Genomic DNA, 19,867 nt, shown 5'->3' with positions numbered 1-19,867 from the left:
GGGGGGGGGGGGGGTAAAAAAAGAGTCGGTGTCGACGGTGGTCTTCACGAATCCTCGACGCTCGTCGCGATGGTGCACAAACATACCATACCATTCATGCACACCTATCAATATAATATATTGCTATTGTCTTTATTTAGATAAATTTAAATTTATTAACAATTTCGTAAATTATTTGTGAAATTATTCCTGTGAATAATAATTTTATTATTAAATAACTAATGATAAAATTGAAATAACCACAAAAATACATACAAAATGATATTTCACATAAAGATTGTAAAATAAAAAATTATTCGGATTTCTGATTAAAACCAATATTTTATTCGGGTTTTGGTTAATTAGGGTGTTTAAAAAAAAAAAAAAAATCATTCGTGTTTTATGGGTTTTGGGTATTTGATTTTTTAAGGGTTTTTAGGGGTGTTACGGGTTCGGGTGCAAAGCCTTGGTTAAAATTCTATTTTGTAATATGTATTAATATTTTTTGTGACTTAAAATCATTTTATTTTTATTTTACTATAAAATAAAATCATACTAAAAATGTTGTATCCAATATTTAAGTCTCAAATTTAAAAACTGAAATTTTATTATGAAGTATTAAATTAAAAATAATAGCAAATTGTTGTCAATTTCGTAGTATTGTCATTATTTAATATTTAAACGATTGTAAATTTTATTTTGAAATTAAATTCAACCATTTTTCTTGAATCAATAATAGGGTAATAAATATGCGTGAGGAATTTTATATCCGATTTAAATTTGTAAATTTTTTTATGAAAAAAAAAATTAATCATCCATAGCAAATCGTGATGTAATCTTTCAATGAGAATTAATGTCACTATGATTATTATTTTTTGAATTATAACGAAAATTTTATTTTGTCGAAAACTAGAATGGCGTAAATGTTTTCACATTTGTATAACTTATATTATTTCTTTGTAATTTTTTTTATTAAGAACATTTTATATTAATTTGAATAATGATTTCCTTTAATATATAAGCTATACCACATTTCCTATCAAAAACCTTAAACAATTGTGCTGATCGGAGTAATCCTTCTGATCAAAATCGGGTTCACAAACACAAAAGAAACTCACATCATGACAATACCACTACATTCCGTGTTTTACTTAGAATCTAAAACCTATAAACTATAATTGATATTAATCGTGGAGTACCGCAATGGAAAAAGCAATAATAATACATTTATTGTATGTACCACTTTTTTAATCGAAAAAGAAAGTTCAATGGCGTTGATTTCGTTATTGAACGATTCGACGAAAATGAAAAAAAATTGTGAATGAAATTCCTAATTGAAGGGGCGATCTTTTTTTCGTATAATAAAAACGTTTATCTTACTGCGCCGTTTCCGTAAGAGCAAACAGGTTAGTTTTTAATATTGTTTCATTTCCTCTATGGAAGGTGCCATTGTCCGAAAAGAGAATTGAAAATAATAGCATTTTACGACAACAATACACGGTTAATATATTTATTAACCAGGGGATGAAAACGTTTTGTATCTCTTACGACGCATCACATAATATGTTCGAAATCTCGTATTCGCAGTATAGATGCAGCCGATAAATTTCCCTTTTCACCGAATAACATTTGTCTGAACGTGCAAAATATGCGTGCGAAAAATCAAAGTGAAATACAGGAGTATACTACATATAGCGGTACACCACCGAGTTGGGTCATAAGTTGTGTTGAACGCTTGAAAGCTACGGAGATATTCTCCAGCGAAGCTTTGTTCACAGATTGGTACTCATAAATGTGTAGAATTATTAAAACAGTTTTATTTCAGTTCGTACGCAATAGAACGGATTGTGTAAACGTTTCTAAGGCACAATGGATGTAATAAATAATTAATAAACGATCCACGACCGAGGATTATTTGTTTAAATTCTTATATCATAATGTATAACCAATAAATGTTAGATAAGAGATATTTCCTTCTATACTTGAGACCACATGGGGGTTTATGCTAATAATAAAAAAAAATAAATAAATAAAAAAATAAACGTATTTCTTAAAGTATTTAAAGTAAATTTACTTTATTTTTAAGTCGCACCCGCAAAACAAATCACGGTCTTGTAAATATGTTTATTTGTTTTTCGCTAAAAAGTATGGACCTAATTGCGCTCAGGGTAAACCTCAAATTTAAAGTTTAAATGAAAAGTTTCCCCCCGAAACTTCATTTTATATTTTTAAATATTTTTAACATTTCGATACCATCAAGAGAGAATAAATCTGTTTTACGTTAATGACAATCTTAAATATTGTATTATTCGATAAAAAAAATAAAAATAAAAGTTGTATGAAAAAATAATGTAAAAATGTGATCACGAATCTGTTTATTACGGTGATTTTTTACCAAGTTAACACTAATATTTATATCCACCGCTCAATAGCTTGCATATTATTAGGGAACGAATTTGAAAGCAAATTCAATTTTTTTTTTCTGAATGCCCAAAAATGTTGCTTTCCAAGCACAAAGTTAATTTCAAGCATTAAGGAATTAAATATGTAACTTTCATTTTGCAGTTTTCTACATTTTAAGACTTTTTACTTTTAAAGCCTTTTGATGTTTTTAAGTCATTCTGTATCAGAATGGATGACATTTGATAACATTTTAGTTTAAATATCCGTTGTATGAGTATTAAATCGAATTTTTTTTTAAGGCATTTTTCTTGCATTTTAGAACATTTAATCGTTTTATTGTGGGTATCCGTTGCCTACGTATACTTAGCATTGTATCGATGAACCTTTCAAGGACGGCGTAGAGCTTGATTTCCAAGTATATCAAAATGGATTCTTGTAGTACGTTTAAAATCATATTTCAACAAGATACAGTTGGAACGTACGTCGTGCAATTGCCAACGAAGCCTGCAACGGCTGCAAATAAATATTGTATACGTTTGTGTATGTTTCTGAACGTGGTGATTTTCGTTGCATCTTTTTTTTTTTTTTACATCGTGAAGAACGCATAAATTAAATTCGCCAGAATTGCGCGTTGAGTGGCGCAACGCGAGAAAAGTTTAAATTCCAATTTATACAACCAATTTATATAAATTTGACATGGCCGAGACGTTGCACGTGTTTCGATTACAGGATTCGCTAAACTTTACATAAATTATACCGAAACGAGTACCACGTATTACCGGCAGCTGTATAGCGCTGATGCACTCGACTCGTATTGAAATATTTATGTACAGGAAAGAGGAAAAAATGCTTATTTACATACGTGCACAGACACGTGCGCTCTCGTATTCCCGTCTCATCAGCCGGTCAACATATCGATTCCGTTTCGAACGGCTAACACGGACCATACGTTGTTCTTTTGTTTATTTTTATTTTTTTATATTTTTCTTTCCTAAAACGTGTGCGTGCGTCCCCGACAGTGGTATCTAATTGAACTGTTGTTACGGGCAAAAGTTTTGAAAAGTTTCTGTACACGTCCACCGCGTGCATACGCTGGCCCGGATCGGACGGAGCACGGAAAATCAAAACCAAACGAAACACCCTCGTAGTACAGATCGTATACCTGCCACGGTTCCACGTTTTTCTGAATAAATTTCTGTTTACGTTCCATTTAGGCCGTGCGCTGCGTCCCCTCGTTTCCTCCGTCGAATTTCGTTCGGAATTGAATTCGCTTTGCGATCAGACTCATTTTCGCTCGTACGAGTATAAGCGCGCACATAACATTATTATCGTTTGTACGCGCACACACGTACTTTTTGATTCGTAAGATATCTTCTTCTTCCATGAGTTCCTATCCATTCCGGATGTTAGATATCATATTTGCAATATCATTCCTGTCAAGTGATGACCGCAATAACTAAGTAGTGAGATATAAAACTCGTTAATCTGCGTCGGATTCATAAACACAACCCCCGTTCCATCAGAAAAATCATCTTAGTAACACAACCTTTGCGATGCCAAAGGTTCGCGGTTAAGATCCCCACTCGACGCACGAAGATTGAACGAAAAATATTTGCACAGCATCGTGTGATGGCTGACCTATGCGGCAAGTCTCTCGCAATCATTTTCTATTATTTGCGTTCGATTCCGAATCTGGTGATCACCAAAAAGTGGGCTGGACGACTTCTTACCGTACTGAGAAGTTTTCTTAAAGAATCGTGACCGGAAAATCTGCAGGAAATTGATGTTGAGTCTTCGGTAAAAAAAAACAACCATCAACACTCTTTTCTTCTCGATCCCACTCTTTGTGTGCATAATATTCTCCGGGCCGAGTGGGTTAATATTGTTTAAGAAATCTACACTCGGAAAACGGACGTAACCAGATGCCGAGAACGTAAAACAAAGGCCCGAGTGGATATAATGTCGAGTATCTATTGTAACCGCGGTTTCAAAAATGTGGTTAGAATCCGGATTGTCCGGTGCTACGAGTGGCAAGCGGATGAAGAGAACATACCGTATGGACGTTCATTGTGGTCGTTTTTAAATTTCTATTTTAGCACACATATTTAAAACATAGATTTTGTATGTTCACGTCTCATAAAATAAAACGCCAAAAAGTCTACCACAAATTAAAAGTATTACGAGTGTAAGAAAATTTTAAATGCTGTATAAAAGCAGTAAATAAAAAATGAAAGTTCGTAATACCATGTAGTTGTGTGTTTATAATTCTTTCGATATCATAAATAATCTTTAATTGTGTTAACTTGTGATCCTATTAAATAGATACTAAATTTTAGATATATATATATATATATATATTAGGGTGGTCCTTAGTCATTGAAGAAGACATTTTTTTATTCTTTGGCCAGGTACCCGCCATTTTGTTCATTATAATCAGTAAGTAATTGGGACTAAATTTGGTCATGATAACTCACCCCCTTCCCGTGCCTCAAAAGGGTTGGAAATTTGTCATAGAGAGTAGTTTTGTAGTTTTGTGAATTTAACTCAAAAACTATAGTACTCAGCGAAAAAATATATAGAAGGTTAATTACGTATTTTAATGTTGCTCATAAAATATATATTTTTAAAAAAATTTTCATAAGTCTGTATTTTTCCAAAAAAAAAATAGTAAAATACGAAATATTTTATTTATTTTGCAAAGTAGATTTTTTACATTTATTCAAGTGTATTTGATAAAATATTAAAAATACGAAAACATTTCTTACATAAAAGTTGAATAAAGTTTAATTTCCTGAAAAAAATGTAATTAGTAATAGTCAGATTTATGTAAATTATTCTAATACTATAGCAGTTTTAATAAAATTGTATTTTAATAATCTCATTTTATTATACAACATATTTTTTACATCACAATGTATTTTAATTATTTATTATAAGTTTATTTTAAAATTTCATGACTAAATCCCGGGTATTGCTTCTTATAATCTTGAACAATCTAAAATTATAAATAATAAATTTTAATAAATTCTTAATTATACCACGAACATAAAATACTAAAAAATTAACTGTAACACATTTTGTTTTTGTTCCTTTTGTTTTGTAAATTCGTCATTAAACTCCTCCATCAATTTCACATCTCTTTCTGCACTATAATTGACAACTTTTAATGTACTTATAATATTCTTTGTTTCTTTATACTTGGTGGTTGTTTTCCATAAGCTTGGATCTTTTTGTAAAAAGTCTGGAGAGATGCGAAATCTTTTAAAGAACTGTATCGATTTATTTGATATTGGTTCAAATGGAAGATCTTCACATACAAAATGTTGAACGCCATCAAATTGTAATTTTTTTTTAGACTTTTTTTCTTATTCATCAGCATTGATTTTTTCTTTATTGATTTCCAATATTTGTTTTGCCATTTTAAATTGTGTATTATCATCAAATAAAGAAAATACGGCACAATCATAATTTAAGTACTACAAATGGTTGATAAATTTTTTTAATGCTATTTCTCCTATTTTTCTATTATGTTTTGTATAATCAACTAAATTGTTTAAAAAAAATATATCATTAAGTGGAGCTGTTATTGGATCGGAAGCATATGTCCATGCCTCTAAATAACATTTTACAATGAAACAACATCCCTTTTGCCATCCATCGAGCTAAATGGTCAGCACCAGGTGGTCGAAAATGTAAGCCTCGTGGAGGTGTTTTCTCCAAAAATATCATGACAAGTTCCATAAATTCTTTATAGTCATTTCTTGGATAATTATCTTCGATTTTTTTTTTTTTTTTTATACAAAATAATAAAACTTCTTCAACTACATATTTTAATTCTTCAAATACTTCTGTGTGCAAAGTCCATGTATTAAAATTACGTAAATCTAAATTCATCCAGTTACTTTTAAATCGTTTAAACAATAGAATATCAGGTCCAAGCATAACTGATAGTTTTGATGTAACAAAAACAACTTATAAAACGATTTAAAAAATATGGTGACGACAAGCAAAAAATAGAATGTTTCGGTTTAACTTTTGTTCAAGAAGAACGCATGCACCATTTAACAGCCACTATTTGATGCAGTAGTGTCAAATACAAATGCTTCAACTTGATCAAATAGACCCTAATCGTTTAAAGCTGGGGCGGCCAAATGGTCGATCGTGTACAATTTCAGAGTCGATCATGTTAGAATTTATTTTTAAGCAACTTGCACAAAAATTAATCGTGGTGTTAACAAATTTTTGATAAATTTTACCTGTAAAGTTTTTATCTTTTATTCTAGTTTATAAAAAAATTTTCCAAGAAATTCGATCTTCAAAGGTGAAGTATATTTTTAGTAGATCGTGACCGAAAAAAGTTTGGCCGCCTCTGGTTTGAAGTATTATACATAGCTGAACATATTTCATTTCCACTCCCAGATGGTAATTGTAGAACTCCTAATAATGGTTCAACATTAGAAGCTATGATAATTACAGGAAGACGATATATTGTGTCCCTTCTTGTTAAGTCTGGTAGTAATTTTGAATCTCAATACACAACGCAATATTGTAGATTTACATTTAAAAAATTAGATTTTATAGCTTCAGATAATTGTTCATGACACTTTTCTCGAGCTCTTTTAATTGAAGATCTATTAATTATATACTATCTAGTATTGACATCAAACGATTCAGCTGGAGCTGTAAGTAAATGCACGGCATCTCGGTCACTTACTTTGAATTTATCTAATGCCGCCGATAAACGGTGGTTTATAATTTCCTTTCTTGCTCGCTTGATTGTTGATGGGCCAGGAATTTCAAGATTTATAATTTCATCTTCATCAGTGAAGTTTTCATCTAATGTATACTCCATAGACACGACTGTAGTATAAAAAATTATTAGAAACATTGTTTTTGAAAGTAATGATTTAAAATTATTAATTTACAGTAATTTTAAAAATATAATTATAAAATAAAATAATTATACAAACTACCTGTCGATTTCGATGCGATTTCATGTTTTTGTTTTTCTAAAGACAATTTTCGAAATTCAAAACCGATTAATTTTGAATCTTTACCCATCATACATCCATGACGTCCTTTTTCACGTTGTCTTATTAAAAATAGTTTATCTTCGTAAATTTTTATAATATTTAAAGCATTACTATGCGCAATGTCAAATAAGTCATTTCAATTTTCTTTAAACATATCTATTCATAATTTTTTTTATGTATCAGTATTTTTATTTTTATTTTTATCTAATTTTCTTCATTCGTCATAGAATTTTTTAATTATTGTTATGCAATTTGATCGATATTGAATTGGAATATGTGCTTTACGCGCTTATCTCAAAAAAATTTGACATTCATCAAACACAAGACTAGTGCTATCGTGTAATGTTAGTTTGGCTAAACGCATATTGTAAATGAGAATGCTCAAAATATCTCTTTTTAATGGAAGCTTACTACCAGTTATTTGATTTTTCATAATACCAACCAAGAAAATGAATTGTCTTGAGATAATTGAATATGTAAATTAAATAATAACAGAAAATTAAACATGTTGGTTAATTTAATTTTGGCGATAGATATTTAATGACACCAATATTGATAATGATAAAGTATAGTGGTCATAAATAGTTTTCAATACATGGTTATCTCTTATTACTGAAAATCATGATAAATCTAATATACATATCTTCTGTGTATTTGATTAAAATTATCATTTCCAAAATTATTATTATAAGTCTTTCTAACCTTTTTTTTTTATTGTTATTATTATAATTCCCTTGCTGTAATGTTTATACAATAAAAGCAAATTAAAAAAAAAATAAAAAAAATAGTTACATTAAAATATATAATTAACCTTCAATACATTTTTTCGCTATGTACTATAGTTTATGAGTTTAATTCACAATACTGCGAAACTACCTTCTATGACAAATTTTCAACCCTCTTGAGGCACGGGAAGGGAGTGAGTCATCATGATCAAATTTAGTTCCAATTACTTACTGATTATAATGAACAAAATGGCGGGTACCTGGCTTGAAATTTTGAAAGTTAAAAAATAAGGACCACCCTAATATATATATATATATATACACGGAAAAAAAAGAAAAAACCGTAAAACATAAAAAGCTTATAAGACCACGTAATTGGTATACTTATTAATATTGCATTGCTATACGGAATCTAAAAATATTTTTATATGGAAAATATATTGTATTTCACTAAAGAATTCATACATTCTATTATACTCGGTAGTACATAAGTATATGCTGCCTGCCAAAGAGAATTACAAATAACTACGTTGCTACCATTATAATAAATTATGTACTAGGTACTTAATTTAATCTCATAATACTAAGGATTTGTAATTAGCGTGTTTCAAACAATTTAAAAAATTAAATATCTTAAGTTTTTCTAATTCTGTAGTATAAAAAGCCAGGAAATCTCACGAACGAGGATTTTAATACAATAAACTCGGTATAATTGTACAATAATTGTTGAAATTGATGTTTGAGTGAATTTAAGGATTGTGGTATTTAGCACAAAAAGTAACACGACTTTATTATAATTATAAAAATATAATATAAATGTAAAATATGACTGATCTAGACACACATCGTATGACGTACCGTGTCCGAGAGTGAGTCTTGTATACCACAATATCCTTATTTATATACGTCATTGACGTCATATAGTCATATCTATGTGTGTATGTGATATTAATAAGTACCTATTGATTCGCATTACAGTAGATAGTTAAACTATGATACATAATATATTGTTACGCGCACCCGTGTGCTTACAATGTATGCGTACCGATATTAATTGTTTATTTCAACACTCTCCCTCATTTAATAATTTCTTTGTTTTTAATCACTTCTATGGCTGATGACAATTTTTCGAAACGATCCTTGACCAACGGCTTGGTCATGATGTCTGTAATCTGGTCCTCTCTCCCAATCACAGATACATACAATAAATAGATAGCTAACTAGCACAACATTTGGAAGTCAACCGCCATATGTGTGGTAGTCAATATTTACATTAATTATTGTTATTATTTCATATCATTATAAAATATAATTTAAATTAAAGTGTTATAGTAATTTAATATATTTATTATAAAATTATAAAATATACAATAAAATTTTTAATTACGTATGACTAATGTGTATAACTATGTAATATAATAATATATAAATGTATATATGTTTGGAAGCTGTTGTATATATCTGCGATTATGTCTTTATAATATAACAATATGATAATAAATTCAAACTTATAAAGTGATAACAAACAAAAACATTGACTACCATGCATATGGCTTTCGGCTTCTTAATCATAATACGTCAGACATAATCAGTTAGCTATCTAGTTATTGTATATATCTGTGATCCCAATGTACTGGGGTTGAAATAATCCGTGATCATACTTTTCTCTAATGAAATTATATTGTACATCTATGTGTTTGGTCCACTTGTGAATTTCCGGATTTTTCACTAAACGTTTAGCACTTTGATTATATATATATAATATCTATATATATATATATATATATATATATATATATATATATTGGTTGTTTACCTCCTATTGTTTATAAGCTTTTATTCAACAGATTTATCCACATGATTCCTTTTACTGCTTCACTTATCGCAATATATTCTGCTCCCGTTTACGATAATGATACACAGTTTTGTCTTCGTGAAGTATATGATACAACAGCTGATCCATATATGAACAAATATCCTGACGTCGAACGTCGTGTTTCAATGTCACCTACATAGTCAGCTTCGCTGAATATTTCCAATGACAACTCTGCGTTACTACCAAAATATAAACCATAGTTAAATGTTATTTTAATCTAACATATTGTACGTTTAGTTAAATTCCAATGTGCCTATTTTGGATTTGTTAAAAAACGACTATCAACATTTACTGCATATGCAATATCTCATCGGTTCTTAACCTTTGTGTAGTGGCGACCCAAGATATTTACCCAATTTTTCCTGCGACCTTTTTATAAATAATATTCAATGGCAGAATAAAAAATAACTATTTGGTACTCTTAATTGAATTACATTTTTTACTCATATTACTTATATTCATAACACGTCATAATATTAATTACATTATATTTAAAAATAAACATTTCTTTTAATAATATTGTATTGTTTTTTAAATAATTTTTAATTTAATGACTTCCTTGGTCTTGATGTTGCTTTACCAATGAATCAATTTAGAGTTCTTCTATGGAGTTAGTAAGTGAAATACGCATCGTGGGTTCGACATCAAGCTTGTTGATTTAGTTTTGATTGTAGTTAATATCTTTATTACAACATGTAAAAATATTAGTTAATGGCCTTTGCATACTCAAATATAACTCATTTAATAACGAAAAAATATTTGATAGATACGCAACTTTTGTCAACCAAATTATATCTTGAAAATGGATGGATAACAGTGAATTTTTTTCTCTTGAAAATACTTCTATTTCAGTTTTTAATTTAAAAAATCTCGTTAAAATTTTTCTCCATGATAACCAACGTACATGAGGTTTCATTTATTATTTATAAGGCTTAAAAATAAAAATATTATACTAACGTATTAAATTGTTATCCAACCCATTTAAAATTATTGGTGACCCAAAATTGGGTCGCGACCTTATGGTTAAGAACCGCTGCAATATCTGGTTTTGACACTTGAAACAAGAACAATAAACTCACCACTGCTTGTCGATAAGGTATCTCGTCATTTAATATTTTCAATTCTTCCTGGTGGAATTTTTTTGTGTGAAGATAGAAAGAATTTTTGTCATTTTTAAAAAATCTTCGTGATACTGACACATATATTATATTTTGGTTTTTTTTTTTTATTTTGGTCGACTTACTGAAGCATTATTGTCAACAGAACGAGTAACAAATTTATCCATGATTATAATCATAAGTAAAACAAGTAAATAAATACATCAAATTTATTTTTTAAAGAATACTACAAATACGGCGTTAATGTCCAGGTCGATTGCAACGGATATACTGCCAGATGTTTAATAATATTACCTATACATTTTATAGTTCAATAGTTATCTAATATTACTTATAACCAGTGTTGTGCTTTGATAAAAAAGTTATCTAGATATAGATAAGATATCTGGATTTAAAATTATCTAGATATAGATAGATAAAATAATTTTTATCTAGATATTTATATAAGGCATCTACGTTTTCATCCGTTTGTAAGCGAACTCTTTTGGTCTTGGGTAATGATTATATTATGTAATCAACCATTTCAAAATATAAAATATTTCACCAATAAAATAAAATTGAAAGTCATAGACAAAATTATGAAAAATATGAAGACGATCTGACGATGAACACGTTGTAGATGAGAGGGCGCTGCGTACAGTACAAGGTTTTAATAAATAATGTACGTTTCACGCCTAATATTTATTTTGTTGTTCAATAATATTATGTAGACACATCAAAGTACGAATTCATAGAATTGGGGTCCGGTAATGACAATTATTTAGAGCATATGATTACATGAAAAATGGACATAGTTTATATATAAATATTGAATTTAAGGCGGTTGAATGGTGATGGAGAACGATCAATTTCTGTGTAGGTACAGCTTCATGCGTATTGTAATATTGCTATTTTCTTATCGACAGTTATTTCTGTATTTTAGTATTTATAAACCATCTATCACGCAGCTGCAATAATAACCAGTTAGACCTATGGTGCGTTATCTCTGGTTCTAATATTCTAGTAAATGCTCTTTCGGCGTTCTTAATACCACAGAACAATAGTAATACGGGCATGAGACTTCCCGTATGGGCCATACTATGAAATTATAAGTAATTCTCACTCCCATGCATATTAGGTAGGTAATATATGTCTATATACATAATAAATTGTCATTATTCATAATTTATAGTAAATGCTGCGTAAAACTATTTTAGAACCAATTTTTGCAAGTAAATATACAAATTCAATTTCTTATTTAGTTATTTATTTTATATTGAATGATAAAATTTTAGATTAGTTATTACTAATGATTAGCTACAGATTTTGTGAATTATCTAGATAAATTTATCTAGATAGCTATAATTTTTATCTAGATGAAAATTAGATATCAATTTTATTTTTTATCTAGATAACATATCTAGATAAATTTAACTAAAGCACAACACTGCTTATCACTTAACTTCCTAAAATCTGTCAATTTATTAATATAACATATTAAATATATAAATATATCAAATGCATAACGCATTGGACATATTTATTGTCTTATATTACTATTCAATGCGATCGTTAACTGAAGGAAAAAAATTTTCAGAAGACCTCGGCCTACTGGAACCAGTTTTATTATTTCTTTACATTGTTTGTTCGAATAATATTGTTTTCATCTAAACGAAATAATACATCTTTAGTTGTAATTATTTCAAAAGAAAAAAAGTGCAGAAGATATTCTAATGATTGGAATATCATCTGTATATTTATTTAACAATTATAGTTGAACCCTTATGGGACACCCTACATAAAATGCTGTAAGATCATTGTACAGGATTTTGATAAGATTTTCCTCAATACACAATTAAAAGTATTTAAATACTAATGTAACTTAAAAGTATTTAATGTTGAGTCTGATGAATTTAACTAATCGAATTTTTTACGTGTACACCACTTGCTTAGTACATTTATCTCGATTGGATACTTAAAAAAGAAGTACCCGTTTATTTTTTATTCGAAAACAGTTTGTACGTGGTCTTAATTTTTCAGTGTACCTATGTTTAAGGGTTCGAATGAAACGGGAAAATACTGAAATACGAAACACGACAATAAGAAAATTGTTCCCCACCAGTGAAATAACAGAGCGTTCAAACAAAACCGTGTGCGCTCTCTGGCGGTTAAAACTACGACCAACAGTCGGACCGGCTAATACCAGTGATACTCGCTGGCGACAAAACGTCGAAACGTCATCCAAACCCGTGCAACAACTCTAGATAGAGACACCCTGAGGCTTTGAAGAATAATATTATGTTGTAATTTACTTACCTCTTTACTTGTGATAAAATACGAAAACATTTGGTGTACCGTTCCGTTACAAGTGTTGGCCGTATGGACGCCGCACAGTGGTCCGAATCGTTATTTAACTTGGCAAAAGTCCATTTTTAGAATATAAAATTTATCAAGTTCAGTAACAACATTGCACAATCCATAAAGGATCCTAACTATTAACCAAGAGCGACAATGAGGATCGTAAATATAAGTGAGTATGGTAAACTATTATAATAATTATAAGTACTGATAATTATTATCAATTGAATGATGAAAAACACCCATCAGTACAGAGCTACGTGTATCGTTGTATCAAGTTGCATAGGTATTTGTCAATTTTTTTTTTTTTTTTTGTGTATTCCGCAAGCATTAAGCTCATTATTTTTTTTCTTATATGGAAAATCAACTATCGAGTAAGTAATACAATAATTTTCACTCTAACATACATGTTATCAAGCGTTTAAACAAAAACTATTATCTTGTTGTATACATTTAAAATATATAAGATTTAATTGTATTTAATTGCCCATGCATTTATAGTGGTTTTAATATTTATGTAATAGCACTGATATAAATAGTAAAAAAATTGTTTCCTATTCAAATTTTTATCATTTCAACTTAATCAACTAAATATTTATATAATAAATTAAACGAAAAATATAAGCTTGAAATCTTTAGATTTTATGTTTTGTTATATTTGTGGTTTTATGTACATTCAAGTGTCCATACAATTTGTCAATATGTTGCGGAAGTAGTAAAAAAGGTGCTTTTACCTAAAAATAGTTAATATAACTAAAAAAAAATAAAAACTGTTATTCTATTAAAAGTATTAACAATTCTAAAATATTAAATTCAAACACATATTAATTAAGTTTTATATGTTTTATAATTTGTTAGTTTCACCCACTAATCTCCAATATTAGAAATATTCCATCTGTAAAAAAAAAAAAAAAATTGGCTAATAATATCAAAGTTTTACTCATTTTTTATTTAAATTGAGAATAAAATGTAACTGCAGATTCCGATTCGACCTTGTATAAATATTTTAATTTTTATTATTTTTATAAATGTATATAAAATATATTTAATTCAAAGTATTAATACGAGTAGTTAACTTGTTTATTGTTGAATATAAATTTATATTCTTTTTGAAAATTAAAAAATAATTTCAATTTCTTATTTGTTAACCTCAAAAACATAGATTATTTAGGTAATAAGTAATAACTAATAATTAATGAATATAAGGTTATAATAATTTCGGAAATCTATACAGGGATTTAGGCAACAATGCACCATATCTGTGACTCTCAATACCTACTAACGAGCACAGGATCTAGTAAGGTTTAATAAAACAGATGTACTTTTTAGAATATTAAAACCCACCGATACGCTTGGAACTGTTCTCGTTCTTTTTAATCTCACGACATCTCAAAACATAATTTTAAGTTTCTCTTTAAATGCATTGCACAAATTTAAGAATTAACAAATAATAGTTGGTACGTACTTTTAATGTTCGAATACAAATAAATAGACGCGTAATTTCGTTTTATTTTTTTTTTTTAGTTTGACGCAGTTGTAGTACAAATATAGAAATTTAAGGTTTTTTATTTTATTTACGGAACGCTTTACAAACTGGGCTGCAATGTATATTTTACATAACATCATCCGGTAATGTTTGTTTTACTAATTGAATTGATTAATGTTTCATAAAATAAGCAGATATGCTACATACTTTCTAAAACTACAACACTGAAAACGTTTATAAATCAATCGTATAAAAAGTTACTTATGTTCCATTTAAAATGTTATGCCACAAAAAACTTTTTGTAAATTATTATATTATTATATTATATTATTCGTAAATTATTATTATTATTGTAGTTAAGGGAATGGATGCCTCATAATAAACCAATAATTGAAAAACTAAAATAAACATTTAATCAAACTATAAATGTCAAAAAGGAAAATTCATAAAAATGTAATTGTAATTTTAAAATTTTAAAAGTAAAATAACTAAATTTAAAATGTACTCTCCTATTCCCTCTGCATATGAAAACACAGCATTGATGGCACTCTGATTTTATTCTTATTGGTACAAAATACACAATGTACCTCGTATCCGTGATAATTAACGATTTTATTTAAAATCTTTAAAATTACTTAAACTTCCGACTCCAGTCAGAAAATAAATAAAACCAGGAATCAATAGAAAGTTATGAAGAAAGAGAGAGAGACGAAGAATGAATAGAGATCGTTCGGACAGCTCGTCGATTGCCTGTTGCGAACGTCAATAGTCCGTTAAAAAGTGTACGCTAATGTTATGAATAATAATTTATTACATAATAATATAGTAAAATATACAAAAAAAAAAAAAAAATAAAATAAAAAAAATAGAATTATAATAAACAAATAAATAAAACCGGCAAAAATGACACGAATCAGGAACAGACGAACATACGGTTTTGTTGGTGTAACATTATTCGCAAAGCAATTTAAAATTAATATTATTCGGCGGCGAGCACTCTGTGAGCGCGAAACTGTATAATATTATAAATAGTACGCGAAATTCGTAGTGACTGCCGTTATAAAAGTCGTTGTATACAAGAGCATCGCACGTCGGAATCGTGTTAATTACTCCCCCCTCCATCTCGGGTGTCATTTACATATTTTCACCGTTACGATATTGTGCGTTTGTAATATAATAAACACGATGGACCTCAACCAAGAAAAATAGAAATAAGGAAACCAAAGGGGAAAACAGTCGTGCACGCCTCGTGGTGTGTTGTACACGCTCATGTATACAATTGCTCAGAGATAGAATACGCTCATGCAACAAAACCGTATTAATTTATAACATACACATGTCGTTAATTACATGAACTTAAATTTAAGAAAAAAAAAAACAATTTTACCAAAATATTAAACATTAAACCTACATTGTAATTTTATAATCGTCATTCCTTGTACTAAAACACAGCCTTTTTAGTTACTATAGATAGTATTGTCTTGGCTCGAGCTGTTATTAGTTGTCGCGTGTTTCATCAAAGTTTTAATAAATATTATCATTATAATTTTTGTTTCTTTCGTAACAGTAAAAGTCGTCCAAGACCAAATTTTATTCCAGCATTCGACCAGTTTTCGGCCTATCAAGAACTTTTCACTCGTTAACTCGGCAGGATTCCTTTATTTTAGATTTGGTCTTCGACAGGTTTCTCTGTACGTAATATTATGATTTCGTCTTCAGAAGAACCCGATCGACTGCAGCTCGTCAACCCGAATAGTATATTATATATTATAATACATGCGTATTACCTTAACACCATTATTTAGTGTCTATTATGGTAATAATAATTATTATTATTGGGTATTTTATTATTAATATCACGAACTACGTACAAAGTATGTCTAAGCTATACATAAAAGATACTTTCCAATGCTAAACATAGTTAAAAAGACAATATTATTATACGTACGTAACATGTATGTATAATACAAAAAAATTATTATTATAATAATAAAAATAATAATAATTATAATTAAAACACTCGGAATCCCGTTAATTGATATTTAAAAGATTAAAAAGACGTATCAAATTGTTCATCTTCAAAAAAAAAAATGCGTCCTAACCGGTTGTATGCCCATATCGTACAACATTATTTAAACATGGATGAACAACTACCGAGGAGTAAATATGATTATAAAAAATATTATAACACGTCGTTAAGAGTTCTCGAGGAACAACAATAATAATGTAATGTAGTCACATCGACTTGTTTTCCATCGGTTGTCTATAAACACTATAGCAATATTATGCATAACAATAATATGTAATTAAACTAGTGGTTCTCGACAGCCACCGCTGGATCGTATATTACACGATTCGAATGAAAAAAATAAAAAATTACCTACGTTTTAATTCGTTCGTTGTTTAATCAATTCGCGTTGTCTTAAATATAATAAGAACGTTTCAACGGATGGTCGGAATAATATACTAATAACGGCTGTACTACGGTTCTACAACCCCGTACCGGGCGTTTAAAGCACTAATAATCGTTTTGCACGTAGTTTTTCGATATCGAAAGTAGTTACGAAACGAATGGAGTGAACGAAAAAAACGGAATAAACGGGATTGTGGCCGTAGCGGAAAAAGTCGAAAACCACTACGCTAAACGATACTTAAAGAAGTAATAGTAGAAGTATTAATTATAGTAGTAGAAGTAGTAGTAGTAGCATCAATTTATAATCTGCAATCGGGGGATGGCCATTTCTCGTGAGGAACCATCCTTACGGTAGCGTAAAAGCCAACATCCTGAGTATTTTACGAGGTAATGGGAGAGGGGGAGGGGTAAAGAACGTTTCGGTTGTTTAGCTGCTCGTCGGCGACCATGGTTTGGAGTCGGGTGGCGTGGTCCTGCCACTGCCGGTGGTAGTGAGCGAGCGGTCCATCCTCGGCGAACCGTCAACCATGCCGCCGCCTTCGTCCTCGTCGTCTTCTTCTTCGTCTTCCGATTCGGCCGGATGGACGCTGGTCTCGGCTGCCGACGGAATGGTGGCCAAGAACCGAACGGTCAGTTTGCCCGGTGAGCCGCCTTGCAGCGCGATAAGCTCCGCCTCGTCCAGAACGGCCGGTTGACGCGTCAGTCGTGGCTTGTGCTTCTGATCGCAACAGCTACCCCCGTTACCGCCACACCCACCGCCGTTCCTGCAACTCCCGCCACCACTGCCACTGCCGCCACCGCCGCCACTGACGCTCGACCGTGACGCGCGGGTGCTGACGCTCGTGCTGGCCGTGTTGGCCGACCCCGAGCTGTCGTTTCGCGAGCTGGACAGGTTCGAGTCCTGGGAAGTCTTGCGCGTGACGATCCACGAGCTAGCTCTGCGCTGTTTGGGGTCGAGCAGCCGCAGCGGGACGCCGCAATGATGATGATGATGGTGGTGGTGGTGCTGGCGCCACGAGTCGGACCGGGACGAACTGTAGTTCTCGCTGGACGACATGGACGACGCGCGCTTGTGCTGCTTCTGCTGGATCTCGGCGATTTGGTATGCGTACCGGTCGCTGCGCATGTACTGCCTACGCCGGCCCGGCTCGACGTCTCGGCGCACGCACGCGGCCATGCGCCGGAACCGCGCGGACAGCCACTCAAAGAACGTGCCGTCCACTTTGGCAGCGGCCGCCTTATCGTCTAGCAGCAGCTTCACGTTGCAGCTGCACGGCGGATGGTGCAGGTGGTGGTGGTGGTGCGCGTAGTTATCCCGCGACGACCGGTCCACCAGACTATTGGTGTTGGCCGGCGTCTGCCGGTTGCTGAAGTTCGAGCTGTGCCGGCACCGGCCGATGCCGCGGGTGACACGCGATTCTTCGATCGCCTTGCAGATCATCACGCAGTCCTTCTTGAACTGCTTGGTGAGTATGGCGTACAGAAACGGGTTGCAGCACGAGTTGAGCGGCAGCACGAATACGGTGAACACCTTGGCCTGTTCTAGGGACACTAGCCGGTAGCCGCACACGGCCGTCAGCGAGACGAACGCGATCGGGGCCCAGCACAACAAGTCGGTGAACACCAGTAGGGCCATGCGCTTGGCGATCCGCGAATCGTTCGAGTTCCACGCCTGCGAGCCGCGGATTGCGCAGTACATCTTCAGGTAGCAGCCCATTAATATAAAGAACGCCACACCGTTGATGAACATCAGGAACACCACGTATGTCAGGCTCCACGTGCTGGTGGTCGTCTCAAACGGCAGGCATGTGGCGAACTTCCGGTAGTCGGACACGCCGAACAGCGGCAGCGCAGCCATGGAACCAGCGAACAGCCATCCGCACAGCATGATGTACGACGCGTGCTTCAGCGATAGCCGCTTGTTCAGGTGCATCGCGTGCGTGATTGCGTAGTTCCGTTCCAGCGTGATCACCGCCAACGTGTACACTGACAGTTCCGAGCTGAGCACCGCCAACGCGCCGGCCAACTGACATCCGGTCGACATCTGCCATGGGATCGCGTACGCCTTGAACTCACCCAGCGTGCCTGCGTCCACCACGGCCAAGATCCCTGCGAACAGCGCAACGTAAATTGGGTTAGAAACACGTCCCCGTGGCCGCCGGTCCACGCTGCCTTCCGGCCATGCGCATACCGGTTCTAGGACGAAATAGCGAATTTTAAAAAAAGCGATCATGTATAATAGAAAAACTGCAATTTTTTCTAATTTTTATTACGAATACTATACATTTTAATGTTGTATTTGGATAAGTCTCAAAACTTATTATAACTTATTTTATTAATAACTATTATTTTTAATAATATAATAAATATTCTTTAGGTGGAAGCCATCCTTCTATATGGAAATATATTGATGTAATAGAGAAAATTCGAAATTTAGAAGAATTAAAACGAGAACAAAGCAATATAATTTATAATTTATATCAAGTATAATTCTGAA

General features: G+C 32.0%; 2 protein-coding genes and 1 pseudogene across 2 annotated transcripts in view; 1 reads left to right on the top strand and 2 right to left on the bottom strand.

Moving 5' to 3' along the window:
- The window catches only part of LOC112693728, a 55,071-nt gene extending 41,139 nt beyond the window's left edge, over positions 1-13,932 (top strand). Inside the window, exon 4 of the mRNA XM_025568919.1 lies at positions 13,170-13,932. The gene's annotated coding sequence lies outside the window, so the exon portion shown is untranslated. The remainder of the gene's footprint in view (positions 1-13,169) is intronic.
- LOC112693718 lies at positions 5,306-5,801 on the bottom strand (annotated as a pseudogene).
- A 3,046-nt stretch (positions 13,933-16,978) lies between the features above and the next one.
- Positions 16,979-19,867, bottom strand: part of LOC112693707 (lutropin-choriogonadotropic hormone receptor) — a 113,781-nt gene continuing 110,892 nt past the window's right edge. Inside the window, exon 18 of the mRNA XM_025568900.1 lies at positions 16,979-19,479. Within this exon, the coding sequence (XP_025424685.1) occupies positions 17,798-19,479 (1,682 nt within the window). The 3' untranslated portion in view covers positions 16,979-17,797. The remainder of the gene's footprint in view (positions 19,480-19,867) is intronic.

The sequence above is a fragment of the Sipha flava genome, unplaced genomic scaffold (assembly GCF_003268045.1).
Source record: "Sipha flava isolate LNK unplaced genomic scaffold, YSA_version1 117_pilon_pilon, whole genome shotgun sequence".
NCBI lineage: Eukaryota > Metazoa > Arthropoda > Insecta > Hemiptera > Aphididae > Sipha > Sipha flava.
Note: the sequence above shows the minus strand (reverse complement) of the source record. Positions and strands in the feature narration are given on the sequence as shown.